This window comes from Dendropsophus ebraccatus, chromosome 14 (genome assembly GCF_027789765.1).
Source record: "Dendropsophus ebraccatus isolate aDenEbr1 chromosome 14, aDenEbr1.pat, whole genome shotgun sequence".
NCBI classification, from domain to species: domain Eukaryota; kingdom Metazoa; phylum Chordata; class Amphibia; order Anura; family Hylidae; genus Dendropsophus; species Dendropsophus ebraccatus.
Genome location: NC_091467.1, coordinates 3,469,019 through 3,489,440, shown reverse-complemented (window position 1 = coordinate 3,489,440; position 20,422 = coordinate 3,469,019). Strand labels below are relative to the sequence as shown.

The 20,422-nt window shown below is 53.8% G+C and overlaps 1 protein-coding gene across 3 annotated transcripts in view; it reads right to left on the bottom strand.

Annotated features, from left to right (window-relative positions):
• The window catches only part of ZFP64 (ZFP64 zinc finger protein), a 65,771-nt gene extending 48,644 nt beyond the window's left edge, over positions 1 to 17,127 (bottom strand). For all 3 annotated transcript variants that reach the window (XR_011359705.1, XR_011359704.1, XM_069952157.1), the window contains exons 1-5: positions 16,963 to 17,127; positions 8,720 to 8,953; positions 7,525 to 7,677; positions 6,083 to 6,145; positions 3,044 to 3,295 (exon numbers count right to left, since the gene is read on the bottom strand). Coding sequence is in view for 1 of the 3 variants with exons in the window: in XM_069952157.1 (XP_069808258.1) it covers positions 3,044 to 3,295; positions 6,083 to 6,145; positions 7,525 to 7,677; positions 8,720 to 8,953; positions 16,963 to 17,005 (745 nt within the window). In the remaining 2 variants the exon portion in view is untranslated. The remainder of the gene's footprint in view (positions 1 to 3,043; positions 3,296 to 6,082; positions 6,146 to 7,524; positions 7,678 to 8,719; positions 8,954 to 16,962) is intronic.
• Between the last annotated feature and the right edge of the window lie 3,295 nt (positions 17,128 to 20,422).

Here is a 20,422-nt window from a genome sequence, read left to right as displayed (position 1 = left end):
AAGAAGACGAGAAAGAGACCGTGTGTAAGAAGACGAGAAAGAGACCGTGTGTAAGAAGACGAGAAAGAGACCGTGTGTAAGAAGACGAGAAAGAGACGGGTGTTATTATTTCCATGAACACCACGGACATTATTCTGGATTCGTTCCCTGGACTCCATGGAGCAGCTTTGTGATGTTAGAGCGGGGTTTATATTTAAGTCGGACTCCAAAACCCCACAGAGTTATATTCAGGGTCGGGCTTATTTTTGAAGAAACAGGGTATACATCCCCAACACACTCCACAGCGTCACTGATAGGAGCCGGCAGAGGGAAGGGCCACCGCACACGAGCCGGCAGAGGGAAGGGCCACCGCACACGAGCCGGCAGAGGGAAGGGCCACCGCACACGAGCCGGCAGAGGGAAGGGCCACCGCACACGAGCCGGCAGAGGGAAGGGCCACCGCACACGAGCCGGCAGAGGGAAGGGCCACCGCACACGAGCCGGCAGAGGGAAGGGCCACCGCACACGAACCGGCAGAGGGAAGGGCCACCGCACACGAGCCGGCAGAGGGAAGGGCCACCGCACACGAGCCGGCAGAGGGAAGGGCCACCGCACACGAGCCGGCAGAGGGAAGGGCCACCGCACACGAGCCGGCAGAGGGAAGGGCCACCGCACACGAGCCGGCAGAGGGAAGGGCCGCCGCACACGAGCCGGCAGAGGGAAGGGCCGCCGCACACGAGCCGGCAGAGGGAACTCCGTCCATTCATCTGCTTGTAGAACTGTGCAGGTTGGCAGCATCCTTGTGGCCGTTCCTCAGGCAGACGTCCCTCTCACACCCCGCGGGTCTCTGAGGATTTTTGTTATTTTTGGTGGAGTGACCTCCTAACCTCTCGGCAGGCACCGGGGCTGGATGACGGATGTCGGCGTTTACCCCTGCCCCCCCCCCCCCCCATATATACGTATAAAGTGCTTTTAATTTAAATATCAGTAGGAAACAGATTTGCGGTTTTCCATTATATTTTAACTTTTTTTTTTCCTTACTGAAATTTATTCATCTAATAATGAAGAATATGGCGGGGCTGTAAACAGGGCAGCGGCGGTCGGGGGATGTGCCGCTGAATCTCACACTTAATTCCACTGAAAGCTTTGTATACAGATTAGTATGTGTTTATATTATTATCCTCCCAGATCGGGGGGCGCAGTATCATCGCTCTATATACCCACTGTACCCGCTAACTGCTCCACATCCCCAAAAACAGCTGTGTTACCACAGTGGTAAATGCGACGTCTCCAGACACTTTAACTCCTTCCTGCCTGATACTTTTACATTGAAGACTCTGTGAAAGACAAATCTGACAAGTAGATGAGTGAAGCGGGATGATATGACAGCAGGATTATATGGCAGCGAGTATGGGGCAGGTGTCCTATGGAGAGGACTGATGACAGCCATTGCTGGCCTATGTGAATATGGTACGGAAAAGAAGTCAAGAAAAGGGCGATAAATGCAGGAACATAAACGATATTATCTCTGCAAGATACCGGCAGCGTCCTGGAAAGAGACCAATTAGATGAGAAGAGGTAAAATACACTACTGGCACTATGCTAAAGGAGAATTACACTATATATCTATAGGACCCCTATATATATATCTATCTATAGGACCCCTATATATATATCTATCTATAGGACCCCTATATATATATCTATGGGCCCCCTATATATATATATCTATGGGCCCCCTATATATATCTATGGGACCCCTATATACCTAATAACTGTACAGCACTACTGAAATAAGAGAAATTCACACAGCGGGGAAAGGCTTGGATTTTGCTCATATGAAATCTATAAATTGAATCCTAACAATATGGTCATGTTCACACATAGGATTTCCATGAGTCTTTTTTAAAAACTAAAACCAGGAGAGGGTAGAAAACACAGACACTGTGCAAATCTTCCTATTATTCCATTATTGTGTGTGACTATAGCCTTAAAGGGAACCTAACCTGCTGATCTGTCCTGTTTGTGCGGGTCTCTTACCATTATGCTCGGCACCATAGTATACAGTAGTTTTATCCTTAGGCTAATATGTAGGTTTGCAGCACTGGAGGCGGGGCCATGTTGATATTCATTAAGAGGGATGGGCCAGCTAGGCATGGGCGGTACTCTGGGGTGGTAGTCCCGCCCACAGTGCTCCATACTAGCCTAAGGATAGAACTACTGACTCCATGGAAACCGCACAGGAGAGGACACAGCATATAAGATCCGTCTAACCCGCTGAGAGTTTCCCTTTAACCCTTTCGGGACGGGGCTCATTTTGGCCTTAAGGACCAGAGCCCATTTTTCATATCTGACCTCTCACTTTATGTGGTTATAGAGATATAACCACATAATATATATTTTTTGTGACATATTGTACTTTAGGTGAATGGTACATTTTGGCCGATATCCTCATGATTTCCGCTCACTGTGGTCACCGTGCGGGCTATATCATGTGATCATTTTATTGCCACCACCGTTACACATGCCGTGATACCAAATAAATCTCTGCATTGATGTTTTCCATTAGGGGGCATGGGGATTAGGGGCTTCATGTATCTTTTTAGTGTTTTTTACTTGTTTTTTTTACCTTCGCAGCAGGGGCCTGGACTGTGTGACGACCTGATCACTTCGCCGATCTGCAGTGTATGATGCCACAGATTGGTGTCACATATGATGTAGAAGAAGCCATAAGTCTACAGGATACAGAAATGCCGCCATCTTCTGCTGTGAGAGACCACCCAGCGGGTTATCAGTGCACAGTGTCGGCATGTCTGCTGGGCTTGGGGTTGCACTGGTGCCTATGGTGCGGGCGGCTTACACATCTAGGAGGGCATCATCCAGGTCTTAGAAGAACACCAGGACTATGGGGCTGATTTACTAACGTGTTGCTGGGAGTAAATTGTACGGGTTTTCTCCATTTTCCCCAGCGGTTTCGTGCGCCGACATATTTACTAAAGGTTTTTTAGAATTGGGGTTGGACAATGTGACAGTGTAAGAAGTTTCTCTGGAATCCTGAGCTTACCCGTGTGAGAGCGGAGGTGTACGGTCAGCTGGCTGGAGTTGCGACTGGCGTACGGGCAGATCTGGCACTTAAAGGGTCGCTCATCTGTGTGGATCCGCTGGTGCTTGCACAGGCTGCTGCTGTCCGCCGCGCTGTAGTCGCACTCCTTACACTTATACGGCTTCTCTCCCGTGTGGGAGCGTAGGTGCGTCTTCAGCTTATCCTTCCGGCTGAAACATTTCCCGCATGTCTCACACTTGTGGGGTTTGTCTCCTGAGGGTAAAGGAATAGAGATCAGGCACCTATACATGTCGTATAGCCACATATATATATATATAGAATGTCTGTGGTCACTGAGCAGGAGGACATCAGATACGTAACACAAGAAGGGCAGAGGATTTCCTGCTGCTCTCTGCTCAGTGGATGGAGATATATAGGAGAATACTATACAGGATGATTCCAAAGGGAAAAAATCATAGCCTCAGTATTCAGAGCCAAGAGAACACAGATATGTGAACATGAAAAGACACACAATCCATAGAAGTTTTATCTATACACGGCTGGTGGCACCGCAATACCTCTGTTCTGTCCAGACACGTGCAGCATATCCCCGGATATGGATTCCACTGTATCGGGGATGCATTGTCTTTGGTCATTCACATCCTGTGGTTGGAGGTGCGGATACACAGCGGGGACTGGTGACTGCGGGGGACTGGTGACTGCGGGGAGACAGCGGGGGACTGGTGACTGCGGGGGACTGGTGACTGCGGGGAGACAGCGGGGGGCTGGTGACTGCGGGGGACTGGTGACTGCGGGGGACTGGTGACTGCGGGGGACTGGTGACTGCGGGGGACTGGTGACTGCGGGGAGACAGCGGGGGACTGGAGACAGCGGGGGACTGGAGACAGCGGGAGGCTGGTGACTGCGGGGAGACAGCGGGGGACTGGAGACAGCGGGGGGCTGGTGACTGTGGGGAGACAGCGGGGGACTGGAGACAGCGGGGGACTGGAGACAGCGGGAGGCTGGTGACTGCGGGGAGACAGCAGGGGACTGGTGACTGTGGGGGACTGGTGACTGTGAAAGACCGCGGGGGCTGGTGACTGCGGGGAGACAGCGGGGGACTGGTGACTGCGGGGAGACAGCGGGGGGCTGGTGACTGCGGGGAGACAGCGGGGGGCTGGTGACTGCGGGGAGACAGCGGGGGGCTGGTGACTGCGGGGGACTGGTGACTGCGGGGAGACAGCGGGGGACTGGTGACTGCGGGGAGACAGCGGGGGGCTGGTGACTGTGGGGAGACAGCGGGGGGCTGGTGACTGCGGGGAGACAGCGGGGGACTGGTGACTGTGGGAGACAGCGGGGACTGGTGACTGCGGCGGACAGCGGGGGAATGATGACTGCGGGGAGACAGCGGGGGACTGGTGACTTTGGGAGACAGCGGGGGACTGGTGACTGTGGGAGACAGCGGGGGGCTGGTGACTGTGGGAGACAGCGGGGGACTGGTGACTGTGGGAGACAGCGGGGGACTGGAGACAGCGGGGGGCTGGTGACTGTGGGAGACAGCGGGGGACTGGTGACTCTGAAAGACCGCGGGGGCTGGTGACTGCGGGGAGACAGCGGGGGACTGGGGACTGCGGGGAGACAGCGGGGGACTGGTGACTGCGGGGAGACAGCGGGGGGCTGGTGACTGCGGGGAGACAGCGGGGGACTGGTGACTGTGGGAGACAGCGGGGGACTGGTGACTGTGGGAGACAGCGGGGGACTGGTGACTGTGGGAGACAGCGGGGGACTGGTGACTGTGGGAGACAGCGGGGGACTGGTGACTGTGGGAGACAGCGGGGGACTGGTGACTGTGGGAGACAGCGGGGGACTGGTGACTGTGGGAGACAGCGGGGGACTGGTGACTGTGGGAGACAGCGGGGGACTGGTGACTGCGGGGAGACAGCGGGGGACTGGTGACTGCGGGGAGACAGCGGGGGACTGGTGACTGCGGGGAGACAGCGGGGGACTGGTGACTGTGGGAGACAGCGGGGGACTGGTGACTGTGGGAGACAGCGGGGGACTGGTGACTGCGGGGAGACAGCGGGGGACTGGTGACTGCGGGGAGACAGCGGGGGACTGGTGACTGCGGGGAGACAGCGGGGGACTGGTGACTGCGGGGAGACAGCGGGGGACTGGTGACTGCGGGGAGACAGCGGGGGACTGGTGACTGCGGGGAGACAGCGGGGGACTGGTGACTGCGGGGAGACAGCGGGGGACTGGTGACTGTGGGAGACAGCGGGGGACTGGTGACTGTGGGAGACAGCGGGGGGCTGGTGACTGCGGGGAGACAGCGGGGGACTGGTGACTGCGGGGAGACAGAGGGGAACTGGTGACTGTGGGAGACAGCGGGGGACTGGTGACTGTGGGAGACAGCGGGGGACTGGCGACTGTGGGGGACTGGTGACTGTGGGAGACAGCGGGGGGCTACGCTCATACACGGCTCCAGGCCTGGCCTTTTTGTGCAGCCTTCTACCAAACTTATTCTAAAGGTTTGTCCGTTCTGTCACAACAAACACAAAAAATCTTTTCCTCGCTTAGATATCATCATGTTATATGAGGGTAGGTCCACACTACAGAATCCGCGCGGATAAGTTCCAATGGATTCCGTCACTCGTACCCATTCGTGGCGGCGCGCCTCTCCGCCCTTGCCATAGACACCATTCTATGGCCAGGTGGATCCGCCAAAAGTACTGACAGATAGCAGAATTGGCCCGGCCATAGAATATCGTCTATGGAGACGGTGGATATGCGCGCCGCCGTGAACTGGTACGATCCACCAGAACTTAGTGTGAACCTACCCTCCCACTCGGAACTAGAGTCTATGGTAATATAATATAGCGGTTATAGTGCTACACATGCTGCGCGGACGTCATATTTACACAGCGCAACTGTATCGCAGGTTTTTCATAAAACAGAACAAAAACGAAGTATCCACATCATGTGATCACAGCCGTACCATCCATGTGATATAATAATATATAGATAAATGAAGCTTAGCCTGACCTCATCTTCCACAAATACCTGTATGGGTCCTCAGGTGACGCTCCATGTCTTTCATCCCATAAGCTGTCTTGAACTGACAGCCTAAATATAAGAGGAGAGTCTGTATAATTATATATACTGTATACTGTATATAAGAGGCTGGTGGGGAGACAATACAGCAGAGTCTGGAGGATCCGCCATGTCTGCGCAGCGAGCAATCTGGCAGGTAATGCTTAGCACAGCACCCCACCCCCGCCCGGCTGTCACAGCATTAAGAGGTTATGGCTGATGGTTTCCCCTCTACACAGCAGCAAGAGGTGTGATACAAAAGCTAAAATGACCGCAGTGGCATATAAAATGGCGGTCGGAGTCCACCAAACCACACAAAATGGCGCTAAACCATACAAAGATGGCTGTTTGGAAACAGCGTGAAATATAACCACGCCTTTGTGATCAATTGACAGCAGTGATTGGGGACGCCGAAAGCTGCTTGAAGTGACCTGTCGCTGAGGCTTGGCGATATTTTCCTGAAGAGACCCATTCCGGAACTGATCAATGAAGTGTGACGGGAAGTGATAGATGATATTTTCAATAAACCATGTTTAACTATTGCTGATTTGTCTGACTTTCTTTTCATGTTCTATAACCAAAGAATCTAACTCTAAGCAAAACAAGAGGTTATGGCTGATGGTTTCCCCCTCTATACAGCAGTAAGAGGTTATGGCTGATGGTTTCCCCCTCTATACAGCAATAAGAGGTTATGGCTGATGGTTTCCCCCTCTATATAGCAGTAAGAGGTTATGGCTAATGGTTTCCCCCTCTATATAGCAGTAAGAGGTTATGGCTGATGGTTTCCCCCTCTATACAGCAATAAGAGGCTATTGCTGATGGTTTCCCCCTCTATATAGCAGTAAGAGGTTATGGCTGATGGTTTCCCCCTCTATACAGCAGTAAGAGGTTATGGCTGATGGTCTCCCCCTCTATACAGCAGTAAGAGGTTATGGCTGATGGTTTCCCCCTCTATACAGCAATAAGAGGCTATTGCTGATGGTTTCCCCCTCTATATAGCAGTAAGAGGTTATGGCTGATGGTTTCCCCCTCTATACAGCAATAAGAGGTTATGGCTGATGGTTTCCCCCTCTATATAGCAGTAAGAGGTTATGGCTGATGGTTTCCCCCTCTATATAGCAGTAAGAGGTTATGGCTGATGGTTTCCCCCTCTATACAGCAATAAGAGGCTATTGCTGATGGTTTCCCCCTCTATATAGCAGTAAGAGGTTATGGCTGATGGTTTCCCCCTCTATACAGCAATAAGAGGTTATGGCTGATGGTTTCCCCCTCTATATAGCAGTAAGAGGCTATTGCTGATGGTTTCCCCCTCTATATAGCAGTAAGAGGTTATGGCTGATGGTTTCCCCCTCTATACAGCAGTAAGAGGTTATGTCTGATGGTTTCCCCCTCTATACAGCAGCCCCCATCACCTGGGTAGTGGCAGCTCTGCTTCTTTTGGGATAAGGAAGCAGACACTTTCCTGGAGCGACATTTTGTGGCGATGGCGATGCTCTGGGATGTCGGCCCTTCACTTGGCAAAAAAGTTTGATATCCGTGTTCAAAGACGAATTCAGGAGCTGAAACTGGAAGAAAAAGATAGTCACATAAGGTGGTACCCCGTATGAGGGGCTGAAAATCCAATGTATGTCAGTCCTCTCACTGTCTGTAATATCCAAGAATGTTTTAAATTTACTACTACTAAAAAAAAAATAAAAAATATCTCAACTCTCCCAGTACTTATCAGCTGCTGTATGTCCTGCAGGAAGTGGTGTATTCTCTCCAGTCTGACACAGTGCTCTCTGCTGCCACCCCTGTCCATGTCAGGAACTGCCCAGAGCAGTAGCAAATCCCCATAGAAAACGTCTCCTGCTCTGGACAGTTCCTGACATGGACAGAGGTGGCAGCAGAGAGCACTGGGTCAGACTGGAGAAAACACACATAGAAGTAAATTACAATTCTCTTGCACGAGTTGATTTGAAAGAAAAACATTTTTTGGTGAACAACCCCTTCAAATAAGTGATGCTGCGCGCCTGTAGTCCGTGGAGAGCTGCAGATTCCACTAACAAGAACATTGAGAGGGAGATTTTCTTCCCAAATGAATGGGTTCACATTATAGGTATCTGGGGATTGTATCTTTAGTATCACTTTAAGGCAATTAAGATTATTGTATCAAAAAAAAAAAAGTTTTATTTTAACAGGATGAGGTTGCTGACAAGGTGGTCTCTACTCCGGGCCACAAGCCTGAGGATATCCTGCAATTGTGGTGGTGCTGATCACATGGCATAGCCAATACAGTCAGACACTATGGCAGAGCCTATATATATAGGTTACAATTATGTAGGTGATTGCTGAGGAAGTCAGGAGAGCGGTTATAGATACGGTACTGTGTAAGAGCACCCCAAGGTAGCGCTCCCACATACTGGGACTGGCGGCACTGTCACTGGTGATGTGTGGGGGGGTTACAGTTACATTCATCGGCATGTGGGGGGGGGGGGGCGGCCTCAATAAGACAGGTCACTCACACCTGATTGTCACCCGCTGATTGAAAAGGAAAGTGATATCAATCTATGTGTGCCGCCTTCAGATGTAATGGAAAGCACAGAGGCTCCTGGGTCCTGGACCTACCAGTGATGGTCTGTGTCTCCGAGGTGATTGTCCGCGCTACAGTCTGGGATGGAGTCACAGTCTCCGCTGATACAAACTGGACGGTGTTTGCTCCTCCGGCGGTGGCTCCGGTAAGATGGCAGCCGCTCTGCTTGTGCGCCACAAAAGCATCCAAGTTGTTGAACTGCGTCTTGCAGAGGCCACAGATGTGAATGTCGGCTGTCAGCTCCACCAGCACCGTGGCTCCTCCTGAAACTAGACACAACAGCAAGGCAATGAACACATCTAGTAACCAGACTGCAGTACATGTACATAACTGACTGGCAGCACAGGGTGTGGTGTCTATCCCCATATAATGAACAACCACTACCAGTATACCTACAGTGCCGTCAGCTTCATCCCTGCTCTGCCCCATCCATACATTACATGTGTGTGGTATCTATCCCCATATAATGCACAATCAATACCATAGTGCCGTCAGCTTCATCCCTGCTCTGCCCCATCCATACATTACATGTGTGTGGTATCTATCCCCATATAATGCACAATCACTACCACTATACCTACAGTGCCGTCAGCTTCATCCCTGCTCTGCCCCATCCATACATTACATGTGTGTGGTGTCTATCCCCATATAATGAACAACCACTACCAGTATACCTACAGTGCTGTCAGCTTCATCCCTGCTCTGCCCCATCCATACATTACATGTGTGTGGTATCTATCCCCATATAATGCACAATCAATACCATAGTGCCGTCAGCTTCATCCCTGCTCTGCCCCATCCAGACATTTCATGTGTGTGGTATCTATCCCCATATAATGAACAATCACTACCACTATACCTACCGTGCCGTCAGCTTCATCCCTGCTCTGCCCCATCCAGACATTTCATGTGTGTGGTATCTATCCTCATATAATGAACAATCACTACCACTATACCTACAGTGCCGTCAGCTTCATCCCTGCTCTGCCCCATCCAGACATTTCATGTGTGTGGTATCTATCCTCATATAATGAACAATCACTACCACTATACCTACAGTGCCGTCAGCTTCATCCCTGCTCTGCTCCATCCAGACATTTCATGTGTGTGGTATCTATCCCCATATAATGTACAACCTCTACCACTAGGCCTACAGTGCCATCAGCTTCATCCCTGCTCTGCCCCATCCATACATACATTACATGTGTGTGGTATCTATCCCCATATAATGCACAATCAATACCATAGTGCCGTCAGCTTCATCCCAGCTCTGCCCCATCCATACATTACATGTGTGTGGTATCTATCCCCATATAATGCACAACCTCTACCATTATGCCTACAGTGCCGTCAGCTTCATCCCTGCTCTGCCCCACCCAGACATTTCATGTGTGTGGTATCTATCCCCATATAATGCACAACCTCTACCATTATGCCTACAGTGCCGTCAGCTTCATCCCTGCTCTGCCCCATCCAGACATTACATGTGTGTGGTATCTATCCCCATATAATGTACAACCTCTACCACTAGGCCTACAGTGCCGTCAGCTTCATCCCAGCTCTGCCCCATCCATACATACATTACATGTGTGTGGTATCTATCCCCATATAATGCACAATCAATACCATAGTGCCGTCAGCTTCATCCCTGCTCTGCCCCATCCGTACATTACATGTGTGTGGTATCTATCCCCATATAATGTACAACCTCTACCATTATGCCTACAGTGCCGTCAGCTTCTTCCCTTGCTCTGCCCCATCCACACATTTCATGTGACACAGACAACCAGAAGTGGTCAGTCCTGGATCAGCTGACTTCCTGTGAGGATCACTCCTGCCAGCTCTACCTGTATGCTGCTGCTATGATTATATGGGATGAGGCTGTACGCTAGTTATACTCCTCCCCTCCTGTGTTCACATTCTGCATTTTTGTTCTTTTTCTGCATTTTGCTGTAATTGTTACAAATCTGAGACAAAAATGGTGATACAGTACAGCAACTGCGCAAATCTCCATAACAAAGCATCACTTTACTTAGGAATTATATGCATGAATTGTGTGCGGACCCCTCCCCCCAGAGCCATGCGGCCCACACACAACCCCTGCAGCAAGGTGACCATTCCCCAGCTACGCTATATGCAAAAAGAGCCCGAGAAGCCTCACGTAAGAGTCTAGGACTAGCCAGCAATGCCGCCAGGGAAGGGCCCAGCCAAGGGATGGCTCCTGTACGGAGACCACCAAATTAAGTGGCCCCCCCAGTCAGTATCCAACTCCTTTTGAAGAAGGCATAGCCGAAACGTACGTCAGGGTGGGGGCTGCCGGTGGACATTTCACTCCACTTATACTTTGGTAATATACCTTTCCTAGTTTTGATACTTTATACTTATATTTACTATCTTTGTGATTCCACACATAGGTGTATGTTCCTCTGATGTCACTAGATAGGGCATTACCTTTATTTATATTACACCTTGTGTGGTCCCCTGCATCCCCCCTGCTTGTATGTTCGTTGTTTCTTCTAATATCTTCTACAGTAGTGAGTCATTGTGTCTATATGTGCAGTCTAGAACAATAAAGACTTTTTCATGTTAATATAAGTTCGAGGTTCAGTTGTTTGTCAATTTACAAGTCTATGGAGATGACCAGGGAAACCAAGGCCAGCCGCCCCGGGGGTCTCCCTCCACAGACAGCCGCCCCGGGGGGTCTCCCTCCACAGACAGCCGCCCCGGGGGTCTCCCTCCACAGACAGCCGCCCCGGGGGTCTCCCTCCACAGACAGCCGCCCCGGGGGTCTCCCTCCACAGACAGCCGCCCCGGGGGTCTCCCTCCACAGACAGCCGCCCCGGGGGTCTCCCTCCACAGACTGCCGCCCCGGGGGTCTCCCTCCACAGACTGCCGCCCCGGGGGTCTCCCTCCACAGACTGCCGCCCCGGGGGTCTCCCTCAACAGACAGCCGCCCCGGGGGTCTCCCTCCACAGACAGCCGCCCCGGGGGTCTCCCTCCACAGACAGCCGCCCCGGGGGTCTCCCTCCACAGACAGCCGCCCCGGGGGTCTCCCTCCACAGACAGCCGCCCCGGGGGTCTCCCTCCACAGACAGCCGCCCCGGGGGTCTCCCTCCACAGACAGCCGCCCCGGGGGTCTCCCTCCACAGACAGCCGCCCCGGGGGTCTCCCTCCACAGACAGCCGCCCCGGGGGTCTCCCTCCACAGACAGCCGCCCCGGGGGTCTCCCTCCACAGACAGCCGCCCCGGGGGTCTCCCTCCACAGACAGCCGCCCCGGGGGTCTCCCTCCACAGACAGCCGCCCCGGGGGTCTCCCTCCACAGACAGCCGCCCCGGGGGTCTCCCTCCACAGACAGCCGCCCCGGGGGTCTCCCTCCACAGACAGCCGCCCCGGGGGTCTCCCTCCACAGACAGCCGCCCCGGGGGTCTCCCTCCACAGACAGCCGCCCCGGGGGTCTCCCTCCACAGACAGCCGCCCCGGGGGTCTCCCTCCACAGATCACAGATCTCAGGGAGACCAGCAAATGATAACACCGCCGACTGCTGGTTAAAGCGCTCAATGCAGTGATATCCTAGGTGCATTGCCCTATTACACACCGCTCCAGGCAAAAGACTAAGTACAATACTAAACCACAGACGGCAGGTGTGCCAAACCCAACTACACTGTCTGTGGCTTCGTATTGTACTATTATATCTGGATATAGTCTTTAGCCTGGTGTAATATATTCCTACACTTTCTTCTGGTGATGGTTAGCTTTTGGTACGCAGGGGTCATAGCACAAAGTTTATATATGCCACGTATATAGCGCACACATCTACAGCATACACCATGTATACAGCTCACCCCACGTATATAGCGCACACATCTACAGCACACACCATGTATACAGCTCACCCCACGTATATAGCGCACACATCTACAGCACACACCATGTATACAGCTCACCCCACGTATATAGCGCACACATCTACAGCACACACCATGTATACAGCTCACCCCACGTATATAGCGCACACATCTACAGCACACACCATGTATACAGCTCACCCCACGTATATAGCGCACACATCTACAGCACACACCATGTATACAGCTCACCCCACGTATATAGCGCACACATCTACAGCACACACCATGTATACAGCTCACCCCACGTATATAGCGCACACATCTACAGCACACACCATGTATACAGCTCACCCCACGTATATAGCGCACACATCTACAGCACACACCATGTATACAGCTCACCCCACGTATATAGCGCACACATCTACAGCACACACCATGTATACAGCTCACCCCACGTATATAGCGCACACATCTACAGCACACACCATGTATACAGCTCACCCCACGTATCTACAGCACACACCATGTATACAGCTCACCCCACGTATATAGTGCACATCTACTGCACACACCGCGCATACAGGGCACACCATGTACACCCCGCACACCCCGCATACAGCGCACCCCACGTATACAGCGCACCCCACGTATACAGCGCACCCCACGTATACAGCGCACCCCACGTATACAGCGCACCCCGCGTATACAGCGCACACCACGTATACAGCGCACACCGCACCCCGCGTATACAGCGCACCCCGCGTATACAGCGCACCCCGCGTATACAGCGCACCCCGCGTATACAGCGCACCCCGCGTATACAGCGCACACCACGTATACAGCGCACACCACGTATACAGCGCACCCCGCACACCACGTATACAGCGCACACCACTTATACAGCGCACCCCATGTATACAGCGCACCCCGCACACCACGTATACAGCGCACACCACTTATACAGCGCACACCACGTATACAGCGCACCCCATGTATACAGCGCACCCCGCACCCCACGTATACAGCGCACCCCACGTATACAGCGCACACCGCACCCCACGTACATCCCGCACACCACGTATACAGCGCACCCCGCACCCCACGTATACAGCGCACACCATGTATACAGCGCACCCCACGTATACAGCGCACACCGCACCCCACGTATACAGCGCACCCCACACCATGTATACAGCGCACCCCACGTATACAGCGCACACCGCACCTCACGTATACAGCGCACCCCACGTATACAGCGCACAGCATGTATACAGAGCACACCGCACACCATGTATACAGCGCACCCCACGTATACAGCGCACCCCGCACCCCATCTATACAGCGCACTCCACTTATACAGCGCACCCCGCACCCTATCTATACAGCGCACCATGTACAACCTGCGCACCCCACTTACACAGCGCACCCCACTTACACAGCGCACCCCACTTACACAGCGCACCCCACTTACACAGCGCACCCCACTTACACAGCGCACCCCACACCCCACGTATACAGCACACCCCGCACCCCACGTATACAGCGCACACCACATATACACCGCACCCCACATATACAGCGCACCCCACGTATACAGCGCACTCCGCACAACACGTATACAGCGCACCCCACGTATACAGCGCACCCCGCACCCCACGTATACAGCGCACCCCACGTATACAGCGCACCCCGCACAACACGTATACAGCGCACACCGCACCCCACGTATACAGCGCACCCCGCGTATACAGCGCACCCCGCACACCACGTATACAGCGCACCCCGCACACCACGTATACAGCGCACCCCACGTATACAGCGCACCCCACGTATACAGCGCACACCACGTATACAGCGCACCCCACGTATACAGCGCACCCCACGTATACAGCGCACCCCACGTATACAGCGCACCCCGCACTCCAGGTATACAGCGCACCCCATGTATACAGCGCACCCCGCGTATACAGCGCACCCCGCACCCCACGTATACAGCGCACCCCACGTATACAGCGCACCCCGCACCCCACGTATACAGCGCACCCCGCGTATACAGCGCACACCACGTATACAGCGCACCCCGCACCCCATGTATACAGCGCACACCGCGTATACAGCGCACCCCGCGTATACAGCGCACCCCGCACCCCACGTATACAGCGCACCCCGCGTATACAGCGCACACCACGTATACAGCGCACACCGCACCCCGCGTATACAGCGCACCCCGCGTATACAGCGCACCCCACTTATACAGCGCACCCCATGTATACAGTGCACCCCGCACACCACGTATACAGCGCACACCACTTATACAGCGCACCCCACTTATACAGCGCACCCCACGTATACAGCGCACCCCACGTATACAGCGCACCCCGCACACCACGTATACAGCGCACACCACGTATACAGCGCACCCCACGTATACAGCGCACACCACGTATACAGCGCACACCACGTATACAGCGCACACCACGTATACAGCGCACACCACGTATACAGCGCACCCCGCACCCCATGTATACAGCGCACCCCGCACCCCATGTATACAGCGCACCCCATGTATACAGCGCACCCCGCACCCCATGTATACAGCGCACCCCATGTATACAGCGCACCCCGCACCCCATGTATACAGCGCACCCCATGTATACAGCGCACCCCACACACCACGTATACAGCGCACCCCATGTATACAGCGCACCCCATGTATACAGCGCACCCCATGTATACAGCGCACCCCACGTATACAGCGCACACCACGTATACAGCGCACCCCACGTATACAGCGCACCCCATGTATACAGCGCACCCCACGTATACAGCGCACCCCACGTATACAGCGCACCCCGCGTATACAGCACACCCCGCACCCCATGTATACACCGCACCCCACGTACATCCCGCACCCCACGTATACAGCGCACCCCACGTATACAGCGCACCCCACGTATACAGCGCACCCCGCACACCATGTATACAGCGCACCCCATGTATACAGCGCACCCCCCACCCCACGTATACAGCGCACCCCCCACCCCACGTATACAGCGCACCCCCCACCCCACGTATACAGCGCACCCCCCACCCCACGTATACAGCGCACACCACGTATACAGCACACCCCGCACCCCACGTATACAGCGCACCCCGCACCCCACGTATACAGCGCACACCACGTATACAGCGCACACCACGTATACAGCGCACACCACGTATACAGCGCACACCACGTATACAGCGCACCCCGCACCCCATGTATACAGCGCACCCCGCACCCCATGTATACAGCGCACCCCATGTATACAGCGCACCCCGCACCCCATGTATACAGCGCACCCCATGTATACAGCGCACCCCGCACCCCATGTATACAGCGCACCCCATGTATACAGCGCACCCCACACACCACGTATACAGCGCACCCCATGTATACAGCGCACCCCATGTATACAGCGCACCCCACGTATACAGCGCACCCCACGTATACAGCGCACACCACGTATACAGCGCACCCCACGTATACAGCGCACCCCACGTATACAGCGCACCCCACGTATACAGCGCACCCCACGTATACAGCGCACCCCACGTATACAGCGCACCCCACGTATACAGCGCACCCCATGTATACAGCGCACCCCACGTATACAGCGCACCCCGCGTATACAGCACACCCCGCACCCCATGTATACACCGCACCCCACGTACATCCCGCACACCACGTATACAGCGCACCCCACGTATACAGCGCACCCCACGTATACAGCGCACCCCGCACACCATGTATACAGCGCACCCCATGTATACAGCGCACCCCCCACCCCACGTATACAGCGCACCCCCCACCCCACGTATACAGCGCACCCCCCACCCCACGTATACAGCGCACCCCCCACCCCACGTATACAGCGCACACCACGTATACAGCACACCCCGCACCCCACGTATACAGCACACACCATGTATACAGCGCACACCATGTATACAGCGCACCCCACGTATACAGCGCACCCCACGTATACAGCGCACCCCACGTATACAGCCCGCACACATCTCTCTTTTCCAGCTGTTTTCCTCGCTCCGTATTATTCGCCGTTTCCGCCCCGTCCACCACTTTGGCAGTCTCCGCTCGGGCTCGCCCACTACCTTCCTACATCACCGACATCCTAACAAACTTATTCAGCATTTAGTCAATTAATCACAATTTTTGCCAGAAAAAAAAGAGACAAAAACTACAAGGAGAACGAATGAGGCGGCGTGTGAGGAGCCGAGCTGTCAGCCTGGAGCCGCCATACTGGCCGCACTGCACTCTGGGAGCCGTCAGGGGATCAGCGTTATGAGTGCAGACACGTTCCCGGGTTACCTGTGATACTCTGCCCAGAGCGGCGCCCCGGAACCTGCACGCTCACCCAGTACTCACACTGCACAGCGGGGAATCCCTCGGCGGCTGAGCTGGGGTTCATGGCCGCCCCCGACACCCCCTGCTGCTGCCCCGGGGATACTACAGGGGGCTGCGGGGGGGCGAGGAGGCCGCTGGGAGCCCCTAATAATGGGGAGATGCTAGATCCGAGGAGGATACAGGACCTTAGATGACGTCACAGTCATGTGATCAGTCACGTGGGTGGGCGGGGTCTGGGCTGTGCGGCTGTGGTGGGAGATGGTCGCACCTGGAGCTGTAGTCACGTGATGTGCTGTGTGTTACCAGGTTAGGAGAGCTGGATGTGCTGTGCAGCAGAGCTGTGTGTGTTACCAGGTTAGGAGAGCTGGATGTGATGCAGCAGAGCTGTGTGTGTTACCAGGTTAGAATAGCTGTATGTGATGTAGCAGAGCTGTGTGTGTTACCAGGTTAGGAGAGCTGGATGTGATGCAGCAGAGCTGTGTGTGTTACCAGGTTAGGAGAGCTGGATGTGATGCAGCAGAGCTGTGTGTGTTACCAGGTTAGGATAGCTGGATGTGATGCAGCAGAGCTGTGTGTGTTACCAGGTTAGGAGAGCTGGATGTGATGCAGCAGAGCTGTGTGTGTTACCAGGTTAGGATAGCTGTATGTGATGCAGCAGAGCTGTGTGTGTTACCAGGTTAGGAGAGCTGGATGTGATGCAGCAGAGCTGTGTGTGTTACCAGGTTAGGAGAGCTGTATGTGATGCAGCAGAGCTGTGTGTGTTACCAGGTTAGGAGAGCTGGATGTGATGCAGCAGAGCTGTGTGTTACCAGGTTAGGAGAGCTGGATGTGATGTAGCAGAGCTGTGTGTGTTACCAGGTTAGGAGAGCTGGATGTGATGTAGCAGAGCTGTGTGTGTTACCAGGTTAGGAGAGCTGGATGTGATGTAGCAGAGCTGTGTGTGTTACCAGGTTAGGAGAGCTGGATGTGATGTAGCAGAGCTGTGTGTGTTACCAGGTTAGGATAGCTGTATGTGATGCAGCAGAGCTGTGTGTGTTACCAGGTTAGGAGAGCTGGATGTGCTGTGCAGCAGAGCTGTGTGTGTTACCAGGTTAGGAGAGCTGGATGTGATGCAGCAGAGCTGTGTGTGTTACCAGGTTAGGAGAGCTGGATGTGCAGCAGAGCTGTGTGTGTTACCAGGTTAGGAGAGCTGGATGTGCAGCAGAGCTGTGTGTGTTACCAGGTTAGGAGAGCTGTATGTGATGTAGCAGAGCTGTGTGTGTTACCAGGTTAGGAGAGCTGTATGTGATGCAGCAGAGCTGTGTGTGTTACCAGGGTAGGAGAGCTGTATGTGATGTAGCAGAGCTGTGTGTGTTACCATATTAGGAGAGCTGGATGTGATGCAGCAGAGCTGTGTGTGTTACCAGGTTAGGATAGCTGGATGTGATGCAGCAGAGCTGTGTGTGTTACCAGGTTAGGAGAGCTGGATGTGCTGTGCAGCAGAGCTGTGTGTGTTACCAGGTTAGGAGAGCTGGATGTGATGTAGGAGAGCTGTGTGTGTTACCAGGTTAGGAGAGCTGGATGTGCTGTGCAGCAGAGCTGTGTGTGTTACCAGGTTAGGAGAGCTGGATGTGCTGTGCAGCAGAGCTGTGTGTGTTACCAGGTTAGGAGAGCTGTATGTGATGCAGCAGAGCTGTGTGTGTTACCAGGTTAGGAGAGCTGGATGTGATGCAGCAGAGCTGTGTGTGTTACCAGGTTAGGAGAGCTGGATGTGCAGCAGAGCTGTGTGTGTTACCAGGTTAGGAGAGCTGGATGTGATGTAGCAGAGCTGTGTGTGTTACCAGGTTAGGAGAGCTTGATGTGCTGTGCAGCAGAGCTGTGTGTGTTACCAGGTTAGGAGAGCTGGATGTGATGCAGCAGAGCTGTGTGTGTTACCAGGTTAGGAGAGCTGGATGTGCTGTGCAGCAGAGCTGTGTGTGTTACCAGGTTAGGAGAGCTGGATGTGCAGCAGAGCTGTGTGTGTTACCAGGTCAGGAGAGATGGATGTGCAGCAGAGCTGTGTGTGTTACCAGGTTAGGAGAGCTGGATGTGATGTAGCAGAGCTGTGTGTGTTACCAGGTTAGGAGAGCTGTATGTGATGCAGCAGAGCTGTGTGTGTTACCAGGTTAGGAGAGCTGGATGTGATGTAGCAGAGCTGTGTGTGTTACCAGGTTAGGAGAGCTGGATGTGCTGTGCAGCAGAGCTGTGTGTGTTACCAGGTTAGGATAGCTGGATGTGCAGCAGAGCTGTGTGTGTTACCAGGTTAGGAGAGCTGGATGTGCAGCAGAGCTGTGTGTGTTACCAGGTTAGGAGAGCTGGATGTGCAGCAGAGCTGTGTGTGTTACCAGGTTAGGAGAGCTGGATGTGATGCAGCAGAGCTGTGTGTGTTACCAGGTTAGGAGAGCTGGATGTGATGCAGCAAAGCTGTGTGTGTTACCAGGTTAGGAGAGCTGGATGTGCTGTGCAGCAGAGCTGTGTGTGTTACCAGGTTAGGAGAGCTGGATGTGATGCAGCAGAGCTGTGTGTGTTACCAGGTTAGGAGAGCTGTATGTGATGCAGCAGAGCTGTGTGTGTTACCAGGTTAGGAGAGCTGTATGTGCAGCAGAGCTGTGTGTGTTACCAGGTTAGGATAGCTGTATGTGATGTAGCAGAGCTGTGTGTGTTACCAGGTTAGGAGAGCTGTATGTGCAGCAGAGCTGTGTGTGTTACCAGGTTAGGAGAGCTGGATGTGCTGTGCAGCAGAGCTGTGTGTGTTACCAGGTTAGGAGAGCTGTATGTGCAGCAGAGCTGTGTGTGTTACCAGGTTAGGAGAGCTGGATGTGCTGTGCAGCAGAGCTGTGTGTGTTACCAGGTTAGGATAGCTGTATGTGATGCAGCAGAGCTGTGTGTGTTACCAGGTTAGGAGAGCTGTATGTGCTGTGCAGCAGAGCTGTGTGTGTTACCAGGTTAGGATAGCTGGATGTGATGCAGCAGAGCTATGTGTGTTACCAGGTTAGAATAGCTGTATGTGATGTAGCAGAGCTGTGTGTGTTACCAGGTTAGGAGAGCTGGATGTGCAGCAGAGCTGTGTGTGTTACCAGGTTAGGAGAGCTGGATGTGCTGTGCAGCAGAGCTGTGTGTGTTACCAGGTTCGGAGAGCTGGATGTGCTGTGCAGCAGAGCTGTGTGTGTTACCAGGTTAGGATAGCTGGATGTGATGTAGCAGAGCTGTGTGTGTTACCAGGTTAGGAGAGCTGTATGTGATGCAGCAGAGCTGTGTGTGTTACCAGGTTAGGATAGCTGTATGTGATGCAGCACAGCTGTGTGTGTTACCAGGTTAGGAGAGCTGGATGTGCTGTGCAGCAGAGCTTTGTGTGTTACCAGGTTAGGAGAGCTGGATGTGCTGTGCAGCAGAGCTGTGTGTGTTACCAGGTTAATAGAGCTGGATGTGATACAGCAGAGCTGTGTGTGTTACCAGGTTAGGA